At 37.1% G+C, this 23595-nt stretch overlaps 1 protein-coding gene across 7 annotated transcripts in view; it reads left to right on the forward strand.

Moving 5' to 3' along the window:
• Positions 1-23595, forward strand: part of LOC103543101 (UDP-N-acetylglucosamine transferase subunit ALG13-like) — a 57527-nt gene that overhangs the window by 24554 nt on the left and 9378 nt on the right. For 5 of the 7 annotated variants that reach the window (XM_070605119.1, XM_070605120.1, XM_070605121.1 and 2 more), the window contains 15 exons: positions 76-238; positions 1868-1943; positions 2954-3062; positions 4239-4303; positions 4637-4737; positions 5773-5900; positions 6649-6895; positions 7331-7444; positions 7638-7794; positions 8131-8251; positions 10421-10453; positions 10552-10607; positions 14678-14749; positions 16033-16198; positions 22254-22463. In XM_070605119.1, the coding sequence (XP_070461220.1) occupies positions 76-238; positions 1868-1943; positions 2954-3062; positions 4239-4303; positions 4637-4737; positions 5773-5900; positions 6649-6895; positions 7331-7444; positions 7638-7794; positions 8131-8251; positions 10421-10453; positions 10552-10607; positions 14678-14749; positions 16033-16198; positions 22254-22463 (1818 nt within the window). The remainder of the gene's footprint in view (positions 1-75; positions 239-1867; positions 1944-2953; positions 3063-4238; positions 4304-4636; positions 4738-5772; positions 5901-6648; positions 6896-7330; positions 7445-7637; positions 7795-8130; positions 8252-10420; positions 10454-10551; positions 10608-14677; positions 14750-16032; positions 16199-22253; positions 22464-23595) is intronic. The other 2 variants (XM_070605122.1, XM_070605117.1) reach the window with 1 other exon arrangement.

The following is a 23595-nucleotide window of genomic DNA, read 5'->3' on the forward strand; positions in this document are numbered from 1 at the left end:
ATGGCTATTTTCTCATTGTTATTAAAAAAAAAGTCTTATTTTGACAATTGGAGTTTTGGCCGTTTTTTCCTTTAGCTGTATTGTATGAAATTCTCTATAAAGATGTCTTTGTTGTGGGTGAAGAAGAGTTGAAGACTGCTGTTGAATTGTTTCGAAGTGGTTCCAAGAAGAACAGAAACAATGCTGTGACTGGCAGTGAGGATGCCCATAGTGACTACAGGAGTTCACCGCAGGATAGGTAATAAAGGGAAAGGGGATCTCTACTACAAGATTATCAAGTTTCATGTTTCTGTGCATCATCATTTGAAAGTGGAAGGGACCTAGCAGGCTTATGACTTAGAACACACACACACGCACTTTTTTAATGGAGGAAGAGAACTTTTACCAAAAAGCTATGTTGTATTGTGAGATTCTCAGGCTTTGGGGATTTGGCCCAAGTTAGAATCAGTTTTTTTAATGCTAGAAGAGACTTTAGAACTGTCTAATCCTGTGAGTCTCAAGCTTAAGTTGTATATGAATTACTTAGGGTACTTGTTAGAAAGGCAGATCCTTGGGCCTACCTTCACAAAATTTGAGGTCAGAGTGGGGCCAGGAATCTACTTTTTTAACAAGTACACCCAAGTATTTTGATGTAAGTAGGCCGCGGACCACACTTTGAGAAAAAACTGATCCTGAACCAGCACCATCATTTTGTAGGTGATAACTGAGTTTCACAGTGGTTACTTGACACATACATTTAACTGACGGAAAAGAATCTCTCAAGCTAAGGGGGGTTTTAGGAGCTTTCGAATGTCTGCCTTTGGTACTCACTAGGGGTATAGATTGTGGCCTGTGAGGAAACAGCTGTTATTGAACAAATTTAGTCAAAAACTTTGTGTTTGAGATAATAAAGTAGGGCTTGTCTTAATTCACATAGGCTTGCTGTGCCATTCAGGTGTTGCCTTGTCTTTTTGTCTTGCAGTTGTATTTTTTGGATGTTTAATACTTGCAATCTTTTTTTCTGGTAGAAAAGTTTTTTTTTTTTTAAGCTTGTTTGGGAATGCAGGGGGTGGCAACCATATATCAGGATAAAAGTCACTTCATTCTTCACTGATTATTTGTCTTGAGGACTTCAGGCTTATGGAAACTGTAGTGGTAGGAAGGCAAGGTATATTATCTATTGCTGCATAAGAGTATTACCACAAACTTAGCAGCTTAAAACAACACACTTATCTCACAATTTATGTGGGTTAGGAATCTGGACACTGCTTAGCTGGGTCTTCTGCTTAGGGTCTCACAAGACTGCAGTGAGGCTGTTGGCCAGGATTGAGTTCTCATCTTGGAGCTTTGACTTAGGGAAGGGTCCCCTTCCCCACTCACATGGTTCTTGGCAGCATTCAGTTTCTTGCAGCTGTAGGACTGAGTACTTCAGTTTTTTTGCTGGCTGTCAGCTCTAGGTAACCCTCAGCTCTTTGCCACATGGGGTTGGTGAACATGGCTGCTTCCTTCCTTATAGTCAGCAAGAGAGACCGACCAGCAAGACAGGCACTACATTCTTAGGTAATGTAATGATATTCATCCTGTCTATTGATTAGAAGCAAACTTGAGAGGGGAATCACACAAGGGTGTGAACACCAGGAGGCAGGGGACCATCTTAAGAGTGTGTCCCCACCGGAGGTATGAAATATAGAGGATAATCTGCTAAGTATATTGTAGCACATACTTATAAAAAAGAAGCGTAAATTTAAATATTGGGATGAAAAAGTATTTGCCTCATTTTTAAAACAGAGCTACTTTACCACTAGGTGGTAGTATGGTCATTAGACTTAAGACTTTTCTTAGCCTCTGCATTTATATAAAGCTCTTTGTTGTAAATCTTTTCAATTAGGACTGAAGAGTGGGATGCCTGCTGCAATGTTGAAAATATACCAGAGGGGTACAATCAAGAAACAGAAGAAGCAAAGGTTTGAGATTTTCTAGGGCAAAGAATTTCCATAGTCTTGGCTTGCAGCATCATAACTTAAACTAGTTAAGGTCAGGTGGTCCATTCTAGTTATATGGGGTCGGGGAGGAGTTGATGTTTCTTTTGTGGAAATCTTAATCTGAAAATGTAAAATGTGTGCTTAATGTTCTGTGAATTTTTATTTTTATGAAATTGTAGACTTTTTCCAAAGCAAACTCTGAACTCTTGAGAAATTCAGAAGCTGTTGTTTTTAAGTTAAAAGTACTATTACAAACCCAGTAGACATGTTTAGTTTGTAATCCATCTTCTGATGCTAAGGTTTCTTTTTGTCATTAAAGAATATAATGCTTATCCCTATTATACTCAAAGAAAATAGGTAATAATCCTAGTTGGAGAAACAAGAGAAATTTTACCATCTGTATAGGCCTAAAATCAAGCAGACCTTCAGTTTGAGTCTAGCTAAATAGGGCAAATACTGATACAACAATCTCTATTTATGCCTCAAGTGCTGGTAATTTGGGAACAGTATTGAATTTTATGGTGAAATTCTAGGAAAGCAGAAGAAAAAGTTAATTCCTTTGGAAGTTGCAACAGATTTTGACCAAAATGAAGTAAAATTTTCAGATTTTTCCAGGTGATTTTAGGGTACAGAAACACTTGCACCTCTCTGTGTATATCAAGATGATACTTGTTAAATAGCCCTAACTGAATCTTTAATCCTAGTCTGTGTTGCATTGATTTATATAAGATGTATCCTGAGTTGTTGGCTGCATTAGACGATATTTCCCTTCTGCCATATAAAACCTTTTAGATTATTCGCATATTGCTTCTTTAATCTCCTGATTTTTAAAATACACAGTAAAATTTATTTCTTGTTTTAATAAGGAAAGGGAGGCCTATGTACATAGTTTAAAAAAAGAAGGAAGAAAAAAACCTTAATTCTTCCTTCTTCATAGAAGGGAGACTTAAGCTAAGGATGGTGAGTTTGTAGCATGATTATTTTTGTTTTAGTCTCCAGAAAATCCATCAAAGATGCTCTTGCCCTATAAGGTGCTCAAAGCCCTGGATCCAGAAATCTATCGTAATGTAGAATTTGATGTTTGGTTGGACAGCAGAAAAGGTAACGAAATATCAACAGGATACTTTTGAATCCTGACAGATCCAGGAGAATAATTTTGCAAATTATTTCTAATAAGAGACATTTTCAGCGTACTGTTATGAAAAACAGCCTGGTACTTTTTAGCTTGCTCAGTACATGATTTAAATCCAGAGGAGGAAACAAATAGGTTTAGAAGTGGGGAGGAATCTTTTAGAGTCTGATGTTTATCTGGGACTTCAACTTTGCAAAGACTATGTGGAGATAGCTTTTAGGTAACTTTAAGAGTATGAGAAACTTGTAGTAACTGGAAATAAGCTCATCTTAAAGTGTTAAGACTGCCTTCATTGATAAATGGATAGGTCACATGTCAGCTAACTATGGCCTGTGAACAAAATCTGACCTGCCACCTGTTTTTGTATGGTTCGTGAGCTAAGAATGGTCTTTATATTTTTAAATGGCAGAAAAAAAATTAAAAGAACAGTCTATTGTAAACAGTGTAATGAAAATTACATGAAATTCAAATTTCAGTGTCCATAAATAAAGTTTTATAACAGTTGAGTAGTTGTGACAGAATCTGTATGGCCCACAAAGCTTAAAATATTTACTATCTGACTCTTTACAGAGGAAGTTTGCCAACTCCTGAAATAGATAATTATTTATCTCTCCTTGTTAGATAACTAAGTTGATTAAAGTAGACCTTAACGTTCTGTCCTCAAGTTAGCCTTTAATGTTTCATAGTTAACCCCCTGAACCTCAGTGAACCTAGGTGTAGTTAACAATCTAGAATGAAGTTAGGACCTTGTGGAACACAATAAGTTATTAAAAATAGTAGGCTGCTTTGAAAAAGCTGCAGTGTTATTTTTTTTCTTGTTTAAAATTTTTTTTATTGAGGTATGTTAACTTTCAAATTGTACCTTATTGATGTTTGACCCACTCTAAGATTACAACCTCCCAATTTCCATCTAGTATTTGTTTTACAGCACAAAAACTATTCTAGCAGGTCGCCTTAAATTGACCACAGAAATAACCCATCAAGAATGATAGAATGACCCTTTAGGACTATTTTCCCCTAGATTTTAGCTTATAGTGATGGCATTGTCGATTACACTGTGGTAAAAGTAAATTACAGAATTGAATGATGTAAAATAAGAAAGGAACCAGTTCAGTTGAACTTGAATTTTCATTTTCTTTTAATAGAACTTCAGAAATCTGATTACATGGAATATGCTGGGAGACAGTACTATTTAGGAGACAAGTGTCAGGTTAGTTTTCTTTAAAGAATCAGTAATTTGTTTTTTCCAAGATTGTGGTTTTAATCATTAATACGAGTTCAACACAACTAACTTACAAAATGCTACAGTATTTTTTTAATGTTTGTGTTAAATTTTAATTACAAACTTTTGTAATTAAACGTAAGGCTCTTTCAGCTTGTGCCACCTCCATTGAACCAGACTGGCAATGTTGATTGTCACCTGCGTTCATAAGGAGACACTGAACTCCATTTGGGGAGAAGTGATATTTTTGTTTGGCAGACACCAGATCTGCCAGTAGACTTGAGACTAGATGTATTCTGACAATCTTTTCCCCTCTTTCAGGTTCGCTTGGAGTCAGGTGGAAGATATTATAATGCTCATATTCAGGAAGTTGGAAATGAGAACAATTCAGTAACAGTCTTCATTGAAGAATTGGCAGAAAAGTAAGAATATAATAATTTGTTGAACTACTAAGATCGTTGGCTGGTAATGCCTTTTTGTGATACTAAATTGAGAATTACCAGGATGCTAGTAAGAGAACCAATGTTACATCTGGTATTGGCCTAAGATGACTTGTCTCAAATTGTAAAAGCATATGCTGAAGTATGAAATCTCAGTAAACCTTTGTCTAGAAGTTTCCAAATACTAGGCACTAGCCAACTTATTAGAAATATTAAGTACAACAGAATTCTGGTAGAAAACTCTTCATACTAGGAAAGCTGGGTTGTTAACTAAGCCTCTGCCAGTATCAAGATAAGCTAGTCCAGTCATTCTCAAACTTTAACATGCCCCAGAATTACCTGGAGGGCTTGTTAAAACACAAATTGGTGAACTCTATCCTTAAAATTTCTGATTAAGTCTGTGGTGGGGCCCAAGAATTTAAACTATTAACAAGTTCCCAGCTGATACCAGTGCTGTTGGTCCACTTTGAAAACTATTAAACTTGGTTAAATGCCCTAATAACCAAAAAATCTCAGCAGTTTAAAACAAAGTTTATTCATTACTCATTTAGCATGTTCATAGTGAGTCAGCAAAGGGGACCCAGGCTGACAAACGCTTTATCTAGACACATGCTTCCATGATCACAGGCAGGGGAAGAAATGAGAACATGACAAACTATGTCCTGGTTCTTAAAGCATCTGCTCACATTTTATTGGCCGAAGTAGATTACATAGCCAGGCCTAAGTCAGTGGGCTGGGAAAATATAATCCTTCTCCAAGGAGAGGCAACAAATGCTTGTAAACTAGTCTACCACAGTCTTTGCTCTGAAACGTGATAGTGCTTACCAACAGCTGTAAAATTGTATAGACTACTCTATAAGGTTTCTTAACCTAAAAAGGAAACCTCAGCAGGGAAACTAGTGTCAACAGGTTTAAGTAAAGTCCATTTGAAATTGAAGCAGGAGAGGAAGGGGTATGTGCATCGAATGAGAATTGTCTCTGTTGCAATGGCTTCATGGTGGCATCTTTAACTTTAAGGCACGTTGTTCCACTGGCTAACTTAAAACCAGTTACCCAAGTGACACCAGTTCCTGCCTGGAATGCAGTTCCCAGTCGGAAAGGAAGAGGTTACCAGAAGATTTCCGGGAGCTATGTCCCAGAAATGGGTTTGTATGCTGATGATTTTCATTGTTTTCCCCTTCTTCTACTTTACCTACATTGTATTTCTTTTTTTTTTTGTAAGGTATAACATAAGTCTTGTTCTAGGGTAGAGTTTCTCAACTTTGTCACTACTGACATTTGGGATGGATAATACTTCATTGTGGGGAGCTGTCCTGTGCAGTGTAGCGTGCTTAGCAGCATCCCTGGCTTCTATCCACTAGATGCCAATAGCAGCCTCCCTCCAGTTCTGACAACCAAAAATGGCTCCAGACGTTGCCAAATGTGCCCCAAGATGAAGAGGGGCAAAGTTGTCCCTGGTTGAGAACCACGATTCTTTGGGACTTTGTGTAAACTTAAGCTAGAGTGGATTTTAGACTCTAAAAATTGAAGAGAAAAGATTTCCCAAAGAACTGTGAAAACACTTCACAGAAGCAGCCAGAGATATTAACAGGCATGATTTCCTGGATAATAGTAACGTAGTTGGCTGGCTGACTCTTTGTTTTGATGACAAAGCTGCCTATACTAAAGATAGTGCTGAGATGTCCCTTGATACAGAAATTGCCTGCTGGTTTTGTTCTTCTAAATAGAAGATCTAGTACATCCTTAAAAAATACAAAAATTCCCTCCCTGTGTTTATTTGGTTAGTTCCTAAGAAAAACAGCTGAGAGTTTTAGGCATTTGGGGGAGTTGTGGGGAGACACTGGATCTTTTGGTTTGGTTATGAAGCTTATTTGCTACTACTTTGTCTGAAAGGTGTGTCAGAGATGGACGTGAAGCAGCGGAAGAAGATGTTCAAGAAAGTTAGAGGGAAAGAGGTTTATATGACTATGGCTTACAGCAGGGGACACCCCCTCCTCCCACCCAGGCTTCAGCACAGTATGCATTATGGGCATGACCCTCCAATACACTACCCACAGCCTGCTGGCAATGTTGTGTCTAATGAACATTTTCATCCTCAACATCCATCTCAGAGACAAGGTCGGGGATATGGGATTCCCAGGTAAGACTTAACTGACTTTCAAGATAAGGTACATCTCTGTTTAGATATTGGGAATAATTCCTGGACAGAGTTACAGTAGAATTTAGAAATATCTTAATAGTTTAGATTTCTTTTGTAATCTATGCCTAAAGGGAGCATAAAGAATGTAAATGGGTGTAAACTTAAGTTTTTGTCAAATGAATTTATGGGAAGATTTGTATTCTCACGGTCTAGGGAAATATGGAACAATTGAAGATGTGGTAGAATGCCATCAAGATGAGTGCCGTGTATATGACACTGTATCCATTAATAATGGACAGGCCTAGTGCCAGTAGTGAAAAGAGCAAAGCTCTTTCTCTTTGGATGTTGTTGGAAAGTTATGTTAATTCTATTTAATTACAAAGACTGACTACTCAAGAACTAGTGAATAGAGTTCTGTTTTCCTTTTATTCTTAGGGATTCATCTCGCTTTATAAATAGGCAGAACATGGTGGGCCCTAAAGTTGGTTTTTACCCTGGCCCAGGTAAAAGGTGCTGCCAGAGCTATGATAACTTCTCCTATAGATCTCGGTAAGTGAATTTTAAGTGTCGAAAATCAGAGAAAATGGGTAAGTCTGGCCTTATTGGTGAGCAACGAATACATGGACTAATTTTTAAAAAGTGTCAACATTAAGATGTTTGAATTGTTATTTAGAAATTAGAAACAGGTTACTACCATGTTTTATCATTTTTTTCCCTCTTTTCATTCTTCGAACTACTTAAGTTCCTTTAGACGTAGTCACCGCCAGATGCATTGTATGAATAAGGAGTGCCAGTATAGCTTTGCCCCAGAGAATGGACAGATGCCCGGGGGCTTGGAAGAAACCATTACTTATTACGAAGTTGAAGAAGGGGATGAGACTGCTTATCCACCTTTACCTGTAAGTAGGTCAAACTTTACTCCAAAAGCTGTTTAGTTTTTTATTTATTTTTTTAAGTAAACTACCAAATAAAGCCCTTTCTGGAAAATATGAGTTTTCATCTTAGAGCTTTACAGATGGGAGAAGAGAACATCTTTTTTTAGCTGTTCTTAGAGAAAGGGGGTAAAGGTAGACAAATAATCTTGCCTATATAGTATGGGCTAATATTTTCTATTTTCTTGGTTATCATTTCTTCACTTATTTTTTTATTCTAAAGTACATTTAAAATATTTATAGCTTTTCTCTGGCTATATATAGGGAGGACTGCATGTGTATATGTGTGTCTCTTTGGTACAGAATCATGGAGGGCCTTCTACAATGGTTCCTGCTACTTCAAGATACTGTATTGCAAGGCGAGGACATAGCTCAGGCAAACAGACTTTGAATTCAGAGGAGGGTGATGGCCAGAGTGACAATGGTGAGTCAGTTACAGTTAAATTTTTTTTTTAAAGATGATTCTTGTGACGTTAGCACATCAGGGCTGTGAAGTGGACCTAAAATTTGGTTTGAGGGGGTCTCACTTTGTTCTGGATAGCTCATTTTGGAAGAGTTATCAGTTCTTGTCTCAACTTGCTAGGTGTTTGAAGATGTCTTGGTATTTCTCAGAAATTTCTCAGACTTCTATTTTGGTAGGTCGTTACATTATTATAACTTATTTTCAACTCTCTGCATAGCTCTTGAGTGAGTTTTGATTTGGTGAGAAATCAAATGAATTTCACTATGGAAAACATCTATTCTTTATTAGTAAGGCACTATTCATAATTGTTCTCACCATTTTTTATAACTCCTTAGGCTGTTCATGTGAGTAGCTATCCTTTTACGAGACTGCTATGAAATAACTTTTTCACCCGAAGAAGTCTACTTAATCTGTAAACATTACTATTCATTGAAACTTATTGGCCATCCACTGTACTAGGTAATTATATTTGTAATTTAATATAATACTTACTGTATCCTTCTGAGGAATGTGGTATCCTTATTTTATATGTTAGGAAATTGAAGTTCAAAGGGTAAATGACAAAGCCAAAGTTATACCATTGGTAAGTGGCAGAGATTTAAATTTTTTTATAACAGCTTTATTGAGATGTACTTTACATACGTACAATTCACCTGTTTAAATTGTTTTTAGTGTAGTCACACAGTTGCATAACCATCACCACAATCAATTTTAGAACATTTTTATCACCCCAAAAAGAAACCCTGTACCCGTTAGCAGCCACTCCCCACTTTCCCCCCAACTGCCCCCAGAGTCCTAGGCAACCACCAGTTTGCTTTCTGTCTTAATGGATTTGCTTATTATTCTGGACATTACATATAAATGGAATCATGAAATACGTGGTCCTTTGTGACTGGCAGAGATCAATTTTGAATTTGGGTTTGTCTGATTCTAAAGCCTACGTATATGCCCTTAGTTGTTCTGTTGCCTCTCACCACGCAGTGTGCTTGTTTTTACCGTTTTACTGTAAAATGATATATGCCTACTGAAACAATTGTGGAGGAATTAAGGAGGTGTGAGGCAGCCTGAATGACTTGACTTACCAGTCAATTTCCTTATTTTCTTGTGATATTCTTCTTTCTGCTACTTATGTAGGAGAAAATAGATATTTCTAGGAATTTAATGAGGATAAAAAATCTAGCACGTGAATAATCTGTGAAGACTTTGTACATGCATGTGCTTAAGGATGCATACTCTGCTCTTTTACTCAAGCATAACTTTTTTGTTTTTTCCCTTTAGTATAGTGGGAACCTTCAGATATACTGCTCATCTGTAGTGGCATATTTGAAGTAATCAAATCTTTGTTCTCATGTTAAATCCTGCTGTCTGGAGGAGTTTGCATGCATGCGTGTTTGATAAGTGATGTGTTTAGGAATCAAATCCAGTTTTGACCTGTAGGGTTTTCGTGGAAAACTGTCCAATTGAAGATTGACTTTCTCTGCATTTCGATGGTATAGCAGTCTTAAAGCAAAATATTTAAGTCTACTGAGCCATCCTCTGAGGACAAACCGATTTTAAATGTATTATTCACCTGAAATAGGCTGAAAAACGGATGAGGCATGACATATCCTTTTAAGGTCCACTTAAGCAAACTGTGAGTTATACTCAGATTATAGTCACCATTTACTACATGTCAAGCACCATGCTATGTTCTTTTCACCCTGCTATGAGCTAGGTACTGTTATCCCTGTTTTACAGTGAAGAAATTGAGACAAAAAGACTAAGTAACCTGCCTAAAGTGATGTAGTTAATCAGGATTCAAATCTAGACAGACCTAACCCCAGAGCCTTTGTATTTAATCACCATATCCTACTGTCTGACTGGAAAAGCTGGATACAGCTGGATTTTTCCCCTCAGCTTGAACTCTAAGAACTAAAGAAATTTTCGGAGGAGAAATTTGTAGTGTTTACAGTCAGTCTCTGGCTTCAGTATTTGTTGACTAGTATGAAAGTTCAAATCACTTGTTTCAAGGATGTATACATTTTCGTTTTGAACATATATTCATAAAACTTGAGGAAAAAGCAGGTGCTGGCCATCTGGCTCTGCTGAGCTGAAAAGCCCTACATAAACACACTTCTCTTTTTTTTCTAGGAGGATATCATGAAGAATATATTTATCCTTCAGGTCAGTGAGATCTAGATATAATCTGACATTCATCAGTGTTTATAAAATTTTAAATTGTAAAATAATGCTTTTTACTTTACGTTGTCTATATCCTCTAGAACCAGATTATGAAACTTCAGGAGTTCACAGCACAACTGAATCGACAGCAAACTTGGTAAGTATTTAATAATAATGGCAATCACTTATAGCTCCTATGTACTAGGGCACTGTCCTATGAGCTATACATATACATACATTTAAATGAAAACAATCCTATGAGGTCATTAGGGTATCTTCGTTCCATTTTCTAGATGAAAAAATTGAGAACCAGAAATTAAGTAACTCATCCAAGATCAAGCCCCTTTTCTGAAACTAATCTATTTAGAGATATTCCTAATGTGTTGATACAAGAGAAAATTCAAACGTCGGCGGTGATTTATTTTTAGAGGATTTTGTTATGATTTTCCTATCAGTAAGAATGGGCCATAAATCTCAGTTACTTCATATAATAAGAGTTTGCTTCTTGGTTATGCTACGTGTCCGTTGGAGGTTTATAGGAGGGCTCTGCTCAGGGACTCAGGCTGATGGAAGTTGCATTCATGATTGCCAAAGCAGGAAACGAAAGGTAGTGGAATGGTGCAGTGGCTCTAACAGCTTCCACCTGGAGATAACACATCATTTTCTTTTTCATTGGTCAGAGCATGTTCCACTGACAAATCTAACTTCTCTGTGCCTGGAAGTCAAAAAGTTGGAAATATTTTAACGGCAGTAAGGACTGTAATATTCAACTCAAACTCCCTCCCACAGTCAAAATACTTGCTTCCACCTCAAGTGAGGCAACCCAAAAGTGCCATTCAGTGTAATTAAACTCAGAGCCCAAGGTTTCAGGGAAATGTATTCTTTCTTGGGTACAGAGGTGGCTCCTCTTGATCTGGAGGCCTAAAACCAAAGATCTAAAGTTATTTACCCCCTGCACACCCAATTTACAATGATGTAGCAGGTACTGAAAAATTGCAGTAAAAATTCCCACTCATAAAGGGAGAAAATGGGAGAAACACAGGTACTAGCCTATAACAATACTGACGTCATGATGGACGTCGTGAGGGCCCCTACCATATGCATGGGGACTGTTCCCTAGAGTATTTCCCTGGTTCATTTTTTTCTGGGGCTCTTGGTTACTCCAAGGCCAGCCTGCCCGCCCTTTGGCCATATTTGAAGTAGGCATTGAGGAATAATCCTTCTTGGCAACTGAGGAGCTTTTCTCAGGCTGCTTCTTACTCATAGAAAATTGGGAGGCCAAGGATGTTTTATCTCAGGCAGATGGTTTTAGTTTTGCTCATGGTTTGTTCGGCCGTGTGATTATTTTATTATGCTGCTTCTCTGTATGATTCCTATTATGTCCCAATAGCCATACTGACAGTTCTTTTTTTTAGATATACTACTTAGATTTGCTGTAGTTCTTTTCTTTCTTATCCCTATGTCTCTCTCTAGTTGATCACAAGTACCTTGAGCTTATCAGGCATTGATGGAAGAGCCATACCTTTGGACCCCTTTCCATGAGCTGTTTTGTCCAAGTGCAAGGATTCACTGAGTATTATATCCTTAGTTAGACTCTTGCTTTGAGATATTTTAATGCAATCAGATTTTAACAATGATTTGATTCTTGCCTCCAGGCTGAACTTTTAACTGGTCTTTGTTGTTCAAAGCATTTATTTTATCTTTTATAGTTTTGGGTTGGAGCAGTTGTCTCTTCAATCCTACAGGTCCTTGTATTCAAGGACTCGCTATTCCTTTTCATTCCTGCCTGGAAACTACTCTTCTGTACTCATCTGTCTTAAAATATCTTGCTAAACTCTACCAACAGTAATCAAAACACAAAACTAACATTGTTTTCTAAACCTCTTCCTCTAAGAGCCGCAAGTTCGTAATCTTCTCATGTTAAATTTTTGTTACAGCAGTACCCTACTTCTAGTTACCAATTACAGTTTTAATCAAGCTAGGTTATGCTGCAATAACAACTCCCCAAAATCTGAGTGGCTTACCACAGGAGAGTTGTTCTTGCTTATGTTATATGTCCAATGCAGGTTGATAGTAGGCCTTCGTATATCCTAGTCACTCAGGGACCCAGGCTGATGGACGTGTGCTTTCACAATCACCTTGGCAGGGCTAAAGATAGAGAAATTGAACACTATCTCTTAATATTTCTGCTTATATTTCATTGGCCAAACAAGTCACATGGCCATACCTAACTTTAGATGAGGCCAGGAAGAGCATCCTACCATGTACCCACAAGGAGAACGGGAATATTCGTGAAGAGCTTGAATGACCAACGTCTAGTCTCTATGATTAATCTTAACTTTGGTAGGTTCATGTACTAAATTTTTGTTTTTACTGTTTAGGCAATACGTCTTACTAAGGTGAAGAAAACTATGATATGTAATTTCCTTTATTTCTCCTTCCCTTCCTTTGCCCCTTCTGGAGAAATAATTTTTCCCCTCACTCTGCCATTACTGTTCTCATATCACATGCTTTTTATACCATCTCTTGATACAGCCACGCAGGTGAAAAAGCCAGTAAAAATCTCACCTTCAGGGATGACAGGAGTACACGCTTGATTTCTTTCTGTCCCTTTAATTTCACTTGTTACATGTTCCTTTTTGTCCTGAACTTATTTTATCATACATCCCCAATATAGCTTTCAATCTCTTCATGATGGGCTCCCCTCCCACTCTTAGTCACCAAATCCATAGCAAGTTTCTAAGTAACTTTTTGACGGCATTCTAAAGGGAGAGAATCAGTGCAGGACTTAAAGATTTCTAGGCACAGAGCCTTCTAAGAAATCATGAACATTAATTCTTTCTTCTTATTTCCTTGTCCAACTCTCAACTAAATCCTTCTTTAAAATTATTTAGTGTTCACACTGGGCTTCCTGAACCAGGGCTAAAGTTTACCTTTTGGCAGGTGCCTTGGCTATACAGGCATCCCTTGTTTTATTGTGCTTCACCGACAATGCGTTTTTTACAAGACCCTTCGCCAGCAAAAGGATTACAACTCACTGAAGGCTCAAATGATGGTTAGCATTTTTTAGCAATAAAGTTTTTTTGTTTTTTGTTTTTTGTTTTTTTTTTAAGATTTTTTTTTTATTTTTTTTTTCCTTTTTCTCCCCAAAGCCCCCCAGTACATAGTTGTATATTCTTCATTGTGGGTTCTTCTAGTTGTGGCATGTGGGACGCTGCCTCAGCGTGGTTTGATGAGCAGTGCCATGTCCGCACCCAGGATTCGAACCAACGAAACACTGGGCCGCCTGCAGCGGAGCGCGCGAACTCAACCACTCGGCCACGGGGCCAGCCCCAACAATAAAGTATTTTTTATTAAGGTATATATGTTGTTTTTTAGACATAATGCTATTACACGCTTAATAGACTACAGTATAGTGTAAACCTAACTTTTATATGCACTTGGGAAACCCAAAGATTCATGTGACCCGCTTTATTGCAATATTCACTTTATTGCGGTGGTTGGAGCCAAACCTGCAGTGTCTCCGAGGTATGTCTGTACTTGAACACAAACTTTAGAAACATGCTGCAATCTTAGGTCCATGTGGAGTTCATCTTTGTCACAGAGTGGTTCCTCTTGTTTCCTGTGATTACTTCCCCTGATTCCCTCTGCGTTCTTACCAATATTTCTAATTTCTGCTGCTAGTTTTTTTTTATGCTGTCATGACAATCTGGCACGCATAACCCTGAGCCTTTTATCATTTTTACTTTACAAAGACAGGGACTTGAACCAGAGGGGAATGGTGTTTGGGTTATATACTACATCTTGCTTAGAAAGGATGCAGCTAAACAACAGTTATCCACCCTTGTCCCAAACTACATCTTCAGATGGAATATTTTCTTTTAGCAAACTATTGTTGATTGTACTGATTTTGAAGCTTTTAAGGCAAGAAAGGCTACTGAGAAAGTGTTTAGATTACAATCCTCTGTTACATTTTAGTTTCTGCATTGGGACTAGAGTTGGATGTCATCAGGATCTCTGTCGATAGGAAATAGAGCAGTCACCTAAATCAGGCACTGGAGTGATGATACTTTTTGGAGTGTTATCTTAGTGGTCACTTCCAAATTTGAATACTTTCAGGACAGATCACTTTCATGTAATTTTAGGAGATGTTGAAATCAGGTCTTTTATCGATATGTTGCTTGGTTTCTTTATTTCACCTTATTAATATTTCTGTTCTCATTAAAGTCTCTTCAGGACAGAAGACCATATTCTATGTCTCCTCAGGACACAGTTACCTCATACAACTACCCCCAGAAGGTAATCTTCATAGTGTTATCAAGTAGTCAGTTGCAATGGTCTTAACAGGAAAATGATTTTTTTTCTTTCTGTTCTCTTTGCCCTTCATTATACTTAAAAGAAGCTGCTTATGTTCCCATCTTAAGTATTATTGTACCTTGTGGTGCCTGGCACAGTAATTAGTAAATTTGTTCAACAAATTGATTGGGCATCTACTGTGTTCCAGACACTGTTCTGTATTCTGGCTTTAGACTACTCATAGTCAATCTACTCTGAAACTCTTATATAATGAGTTAATATAAATTACCTGTCAAATCTCTGTCATTTTCTGAAACTTAAATGTAAAACTCCCCTGTAGAATGGGGAGTTGGTCTTAAAAAGGTACCTGAAACCATAGGAGTGAATAAGATCATCCTAGGAAAAGGAAGAGATTGAGAAGAACGTCTAGAACAGAGCCTGTGGATCACCAAATTTTAGAAAATGGGTAGAGAAGGAAGGAACAGCCAAGGAGGAAGGAGAAGCAGGAGAATGTAGTATTATGGAAGCCCCAGGAAGAAATTGTTTCAAGGAGCAGTCAAGTGTCACTTACTGCCAGGAGGTCAGGCAACATAAGGACTAACAGGAGTCTACTGGGATTTATTGCCATAGAAACCACTGGTGACTGAGTGCAGTTTCTGAGGAGTAAAGCAGGTAGCAACTACACTGCAGTGGGTTATAAGGAAATGGAGACTGCCACTGAGGACAGTGTGTTCAAGAAGAAGAGTCTGTTAGCATTTATTGAACATCTCTCTGTGCACAGCCCTGTATTGGGTGCCGTTGCCCAATCAGAAGAAGAAATTGCAATTTCATGGAGTTTTTTTTTTTAAAAAAAAAAACACCTTTCTGTTAAAAATATGTGTTTGTGTGGGGAAATGTATCTGCTTGTAAAAATAAATGTAATAAATCTCTGGAATAATATTCAGGAAATGCAGAGATTACCTGTTTGGCGAGAGGGGAACTAGTCAAATGGAGAATAGGGTTTGGAGGAACTTTTTCATGGTATACAATTTTATACTTGACTTTTGAATCATATTAATGTATTACCTTTTCAGAAAAATAATAAATTTAAAAATTAAAGCTCTCAAAGTAATCTGGGGTCTTCTAAAAGAAATAACCTAACCTTCCTATATAGGGTTTACATAAAGATTGACTTCTCAGTGTTTTAATTATCAAAATACCATTTCCTGAAATTTGCGATCAGATAAGAGACTAATATTGTTTGAGAAACGAAACTTAGATTTCTGAACTTTCTTTCACATGTACAGGTGATGGTAAATTCTGCAGCAGTTGCAGCTTCCTGTGCCAATAATGTTCCAGCTCCAGTCTTACCTAACTGTACAGCAGCTAATCAAACTGGTAGTACCACTTCAGTTTCCTCACAGAATGCTATACAACCTATGTTTGTATCTCCACCTACACAAGGCAGGCCAGGTAGGTTATTAGTGGTTGCTTACATCGGAAGCTTCTTTCCCTATTTGTGAACATGCACAAACAATCCTAGGAGTTAGATAGGAATACTTTAATATCCGGTATTAAATTTGTTTAACCTACTTAATAAGGTATGTTCTATGTTTGAGAAATCCATGAGATTTGAGAACCAGGGTTTCAATTTTTTTCTCACGTATTTGGCTTTGATGTTATTGTATAGTTATCATTTTGCTATCCCACTGAATATTTAGAGGGCCTGTAGTAGTTTCTCAAACTTTGACGTAAGTTTTATTATACAGGAGTTAAGGTAAAGGTGTTTCACACTTCACAGAATTAATTCCTGAAAAATTTGTTATAAAATACATTTATATATAATGAATCATTTTCCCATAACTGTTGTAATGAAGAATATAGGCTCTAGAATTTAAGAGCTCTAGATCAGAATCTCGGTTTTACAACTTGTTAGCTATGTAATTTTGGATAAGTTATTGAAACTTTCTTATCTATGAGCTTGGGGGTACTGATAGTGCCAATTTATGAAGTGGTTGTAGAATTCGAGTGAGTTAGTGTAATTTGAGATTCTCAGCAGAATTCTGGGAAAGTGGTGCCAAGAACAGTATAATTTTTCGATCTGAGTCTCCAAATAAAAATGGAAATAGCAAAACCAAAACCCATGGATAACATAGCTAAACTAGGTGACAAGCTATCTCCATGAACCCCAGAATTTAAGCAGGTGGGACAAACCATCAGTTATAGGACCTGCATGCTATCAGGGTCTATGTGAGAGCAAGAAGACAGAAGCATCGAGGATGTTGTCTGATGTACCTGAGCACAGAAGAACCCCAATATTGCTAATAAGAATTCACTAGAAAGTGGGACAGCCAATTTGGAAGAATCAGCTAATACTGTGAAGGGATTTGACCTCTCGAGCACTTGGCAAGTGTTTGGTTACATGTTAAAGGGACTGAAGGGCTTGGAGCAATTTGGCCCCTAAGAACTCTCAAAACTTAGCTTCCAGGGTTCCATTTTAGGATAGTATTCCTCACTGGGGAGAAACTGCTGGAAGTGGAATCAGAATTGATCAGGATAGGGAAAAGAGCAGGTCCAGACTAAAATTGAGGAGGAGAACAGAGCCAAGGAATCCTAGAAGGCAGTCGTGTGTTTGAACACTACACAAACACAAATAGACGAGAGCCTTATGAGGTTAGAAAGGTTTTCCTGTTCTCCACATCATTCTAAAGTTCATGAGAAATAATTTCACATAAAAATGAACAGAAGAAAAGCACTAAGGTCAAATCCTATACAAAGAGGTTTTAAGAAAAAAGAATATTCCTGTAGATAGTAAAAGCATGTCAGAAATATGCCCACTAAACAGAACTAAACTAAACAACTAGAATGCACTAAAAACATTAATAAAATAATATAAAACACAATTCATAATTACAAAAATGCAGAATTAGAAAAAGATGAGGTGACAGAACCCTAGAAAGCATTAGAAATGGAAGAAAGTCATTTCAGTAATGAAGACTAAACTACAAAGAACATGACCGAATATATAAACAGATAATGCTTTATGAGAAAGATGTAAGAAAGGGGAGAATCTAAAATGAAGAAAATGAGGGTACAGATTCAAAAGTGGCATATTAAATAAGGCAAAGGAGATCAAGCGCTGATAGAAGTCCCTGAAGAAGAAAACCAAATCAAGGGAAAAGAACAAATACTAAAAACTATAAATTCAGAAAACTTCCCTGAATTTAAAAAGGATTTAAAACTACATGCTGAAACAGCACTCTGCATACCTGGGAATATTGACCCAGAACCACGGACTCCAGGATATTCTAGTAAAATGACTGAACTTTAAAGAAAAAGTCCTTTGATTATCTAGATAAAAGAGCCTATGGAATATAAAGAAATAAAATGATAATCCTCAGACTTCGACAGCGGTGCTTCATGCTAGAAGAAAATGGAGTAACCTTTAAGATAAAGAAGGAATGTGTGAATCAAAGATTTTTATATCCGACCAAACTGATTTTCAAGCCTAAAGGGCAATATGTAAGAATTCAGAGAATATTTTTCACATGAACCCTTCCTGAAGAATCTGCTAAAGCTATGCTGTCAAGCAAGATAACTACTAGCCACATATGACAATATAAATTTTAATTAATTACAATTAAATAAAACCTTCAGTTGCTCAGTCACAGCAACCGCATTTCAAGTGCTTAAAGCCACATGTGGCTAGCGGCTACTGTATTGAACAGCACAGATATAGAATGTTTCTACAATCACAAAGTTATATTGGATGGATGACAGTGTACCAGAAAGTGAGTTTTGACTTTTAGACTACCAAGACAATTAGAGACATCAACATAAGACCTGATGGTAAGTGTTAAATATATAGTTAACTGTAGAATGAAGACAAAATGAGGGCTGAGAGGGTGAGAATATACTGTGTAATAGCCTTATGTTTGGACAGTAGCTATTTTTAAAAATTGGAGAATTGAGAGACCATGTACCAAGCATTTTTTAATGCTCTCAATAATCACATCAGGTTCTTTTATGTAGATACTCATTGTTATTCTGAGACTGTAATGTTGGCTAAAACAAGTGAGTCTGGGATATTCTAATTTTATCTCCTGTGTCCTTACAATCAGGAGTCTCAGTATGAAAGAAAGATGATACAGATAAAATAAAGAGGCTAAGTAAAAGCTTTTATTGTCTCAAAGTTGAATTGGAAGTATCGATATGAACTTGAGGTATTTCATCTTTAAATATATGTGTATTTTCCTAGCTCTGTCCACCAAAAAGGCCTAGAAACAATATCCCTCCCACTCAGTTTGTGGTCTTTAAATACCACTTCTCACTTAAAAAAATCCAAACGGCTTTGTGGAGAAATGGCTGAGAGTTCTGGGCAGGAAATATTCAAGATGAGCTTGGATCATTTTGTCATGCCAGAAAGCAAGAAAGCTATCAGAGTACTGGGGTCATGACAAGGACTCGGGAGCCATCTTGAAGACGTTCCTACTGGCGAAAGATGGAACAATTTGAGCCTTAACAATGATAATTGCAGTAGACGGGAACATATCAAGTGTATCAAACTTAAAAGTTCCTAATGATACTTTAAAAATCGATCATCTGAAGAGGATGATAGGAAACCAGTTCATTTTCTGGAAAATAAAGGGAGAGAATCAAGCATTTATCCTGCCTTTCTTATATGAAATGTACCACTGGTAACCAAGTAGTAGATGAGGGGAAATGTTTCTGTCTATTAGTATGTATTCTAACTAATCAGTGAAAAAGAAGTGGCAGAATATAATCATTTTGTGGTCCTTACTGAATGGATGGGTATTAAATAGCAGTAGCTGCTAAGATTGCAAAGACAGTCAAACATTACCTATAGACGTGTCAAAGGAATCAGTCCTGAGTCTAATCCAGTCTCTTGTATCTAGCTGCCTATTTGCAGGAAATACAGAAGAGCACATTGAAACACACCATCAGTATGTAATTGGCAAAATCCAGACCATGGGAAGCTCAACAGGTCAAAGGGCCTAGATTCTTCAAATGAAAACTGAAAGGAAATGACAGGGATGGACAAAGGACCAATAGATTAAAAGACAATCAAGACATCAACTTTAAAAAACTGTCTAGGAATGCACATTTGGGTGACAAAACTCTTAAAACCAGAAGGAAGTGATTCCTATGAAGGTCAGGATAATGGTTAATTATGGTGAGAGGGAGAAGGTTGTGATTGGTATGGGCTACATGGAAGTTTTCTGCAGTGGCTGGCAAAGTTTTAAGGTGGACACTATCCACCTTAAAGTAATCTATTTGGGTTTTTTTCTGTATCTGTTTCATTTACAATTTAAAAATTGCTTAGCTCAGTGCCTGGAACAAAAACATGCAGTATATGCTATTTAATGACCCTAGAAATTTTTCATTGAAAAGTTCAATGTAGACCCTGGTTTCACTACTTTGTACTAATTACAGGGGGAAGCGTTAGCTGTCTGCTTCCAGCAGACGTATGAGCTTAAAATAATGAAGTGACAGGTGAATCGAGCATTGTAATGCCTCGTTTATGTACAGTCATTGAAAGCTTACTCTTTAAATGCCAGATTTGTGTTCTATGTAGATATTTCTAAAAATGTATACTGCCTTCATTTATTTTGCTTTTTGTTCTTTGAGTCACGTATGAGCCTCAGCTATAACTCTACTAGGTCATGGCTACTTTTTAGTTGCTCTTTATCATTCCTGTCAGTCCTCTAGATGGAACAACTCCTGTTTCCCATTGTGTTATTCATGTGTCTCTCTGGCAACCCCATCCCATCCTCCTTTAAGTCGCTTCCTGTCTGCTAGGTAACTGGATGCTGTGATTGCCCTTTAATATGAGTCACCTCATAGGCATCAAATCCTGAGTTTTGGTAACTGTTTGCAAGGCTTTTGCCAGAGTCAGGGCTTAGCTACCTCTGTGTTTAGTAGTTGCTTTTTACCTAGTGATCATGATCACATTCTACTATCTCTAGCGAATTGAACTTACTCGATTTGCCTTTTTAAAAATGGTGTGATTTGAGTGCTAGCTTAAAAGGAATAAGAGTGGAGCTTTGTTGAAGAAGCCATTATTTTATAGAAAACAAATCCATAAAGCCTTTAGAACATTTGGAGATGTTCTAAAAATTAAATTCCTCTTCCAAAACTATAAAAGTGGAAGTTTCTGTATGCATGGCCAAACTCCAAAACACCTGAGCAAGTTTTTAAAATTTACTGTTGAATTTAGGTAAAGTAAAATTCTCTTTTTGGTTCCCAGTTCTGTGAGTTTTGACAGTGCATAGAGTCATTGTCAAATCATTGTCTCTTGATTGATTGCCACAATCAAGAGACGACAGTTTCATCACCCCCAAAGAGTTATTTATCAAGTTCTAAATAACCCTAAGGCACAGATCTCCTTTTACTATTAGCTTGTAAGTGTATAAAGAGTATAAATGAGTGTATTGTTAACATTTGTCAGTAAATGAGAACAATACGGATTACTTCTCATACTTGGCCTTTAATTCCTTTTGCTAAATTTACCAGAATAACAAATTCAGCTTGTGTGGACTGTTCCTGTACTAAACTAAGTGTTCTGAAACTCTGAATTTAAGCCTTTATTGAACAATTAAACTAAACTTTCTATACTTCTTAGGGTTAAAATTATAGTGCAGGTAAAATAATGATAAAATTTAGTACTTGAATTTCTACGTTGCTTAAAATTATTCAGTTAAATTTGAAAGATTGTATCATTCATCGTTTGTCAAAAAATTCAACAAATTTATCTGGCATACTATATATATATATATATATATATATATATGTATTTGGAGATATTTATTTTTACTGAGTTGGAACTGCATTGTTTCCTTTATCGTAGAAGAATGTATTAATATTTAAACATAATTGTATTTGAATTTCTTGTGTGAACAACTGTGAAACTCCTAAATGAGTATTGTTTTTAAACTGTCGTAACAGGTATAGGAAGTTAAAAGGGATAAGATATATCATCTAGCCTGTTTTAGATTCTATACATCCTTAGAAGTGGAACTGTCGTGATTTAGAATTCCCTATATTCCTCCAATGCCATCAAGTAGAAGCCTTCAAAGATTACTTAAATCTGTAATCTGTGTGATTTAGTCTCTTATTAGCTTCTGCCTCTTGTGATTTGGCTAAGTGGCAAATGGCTGAAAACATCCTTAGCTTAATACAAAGTAAAACTTTTGCTTTAATAGTATTTTATTTATGTACCTATTAGCTGATGTTCAAAGTCTTGATAGTCAAGGCTCTTCAGCTTCTACTTTTTTCTCTTTTAGTTTCAAATAATTTCCTTAACTGAAATAACCTGTAATGAACTCCTCGTTTTCAGCTGGCATGTCTAAGCACATGTGAGCCATTCACCTTCCAAGTTTTTGTTTTGAAGTCGAATCATAAGGATTAGAGTTGTTTGAACATATTAGGGACACAGAAGAAGTAGAAAATGAGCTACTGCTTATGAGATGTTAATTGTGCATTGCTATTTGTTTTGTTTCTTTTTTAGTGATTGCTTCACCGTCTTATCCATACCTCTCTGCTATTATTCCTGCTGCTGCTGCCTCTCTGCCACCACCACCTCCACCACCTCCTCCCCCTCCCCCTCCTCCCCCTCCCCCTCCTCCTCCTCCTCCTCTCGAGATGGGAGAGGCTTCAAATTTACTGCCACCACCTCCACCTTATTCCTGTGATCCAAGTGGCAGTGATCTGCCTCAAGGTGAGTAGATTTTGAAACTTGGGTGAGGGTTATTTAGGTCTGAGATTTTTAAGAAAAAATTTAGAGTATGTCTCTCTTTGGTTGACCTATGGGTGTAGGATGGGGGACCAAATGGAAATTGGCTTAAGAACATAACACTAGGTAAGTGACTAAGGAAAGGAGCAACTGAAATCTGAGAATATCTTCTACATAATCATGAGCTGGCTCTTGCTGCTTTCTTTTGGTAGCTACATGTCTACCCTGAAGAAGATTCTCAACTGGATTTCTTTGCTCTCTCAACTGTTTTTCTTGAAAAGCAAGAGTCAGTATCAAAATTTTCTCCCGTTTCTTTTCTTAAATTCCTGCCACAGAAGTATGAAGTCATTACAATCTTTGATATTTAGGATTCCAACTGAATTTGGAGAGGTGGAGACTTTTTTTGGGGGGTGGGGAGGAATTGGGGGTCTGATCTGCCCTGGATTTCAGCCTGTGTTCTTGTTTCCTTAATTGAACTAAGGAATAGCTTTCCATTGGAAGTTCTTTGTCACCCTTCAGTTTGGCAGTGTTTCTCAAAAGAGAATTGTAGTTGAAAGTTGTAGCTTATTTGTACTTTCTTTGCTGTAACGTTCTCTTGATTTCGTAGCTGCTGCTTTATTTTTTTTTTCATCCGCAAAGGTAGTCACCAAGATCATCTTTAACTCCATTCTCTTCTTTTTCTCTACCTTAAAACTTCATTATTACCCTTATATAGATGATTCCTAAATCTATCTAGCCCTGGCCTCTGAAGTTTCAGGTACTTATCTCTAGTTACCTGCTAGACGTTTTCACATGGCTTTCTTACTTTCATTTCAAACTCAATCTGTCTATAATGAAATTTCTCCTCTTTATTTCCCTTCTTCCTTCTCTCTAGGCCATGCAAAACATTGACTCTTCTCCTTGGTTTCCTATTTTGTTAACAGTGATATTTCTACCTAATTTACTTGGTATCTAAACCCTGATCCCTTTACTTCTCTCCCCTCGCTTACTTACCCCTGCCCGAGATCTACTCAGTTACCACATAATGCTGATTATGCATTTTCCAACATTTTATTATGAAAATATTCAAACATACTTGAAAGTTGAATTTTAAAATGCATATTCATATATCCACCAC

The sequence above is a fragment of the Equus przewalskii genome, chromosome X (genome assembly GCF_037783145.1).
Source record: "Equus przewalskii isolate Varuska chromosome X, EquPr2, whole genome shotgun sequence".
Lineage (NCBI taxonomy): Eukaryota > Metazoa > Chordata > Mammalia > Perissodactyla > Equidae > Equus > Equus przewalskii.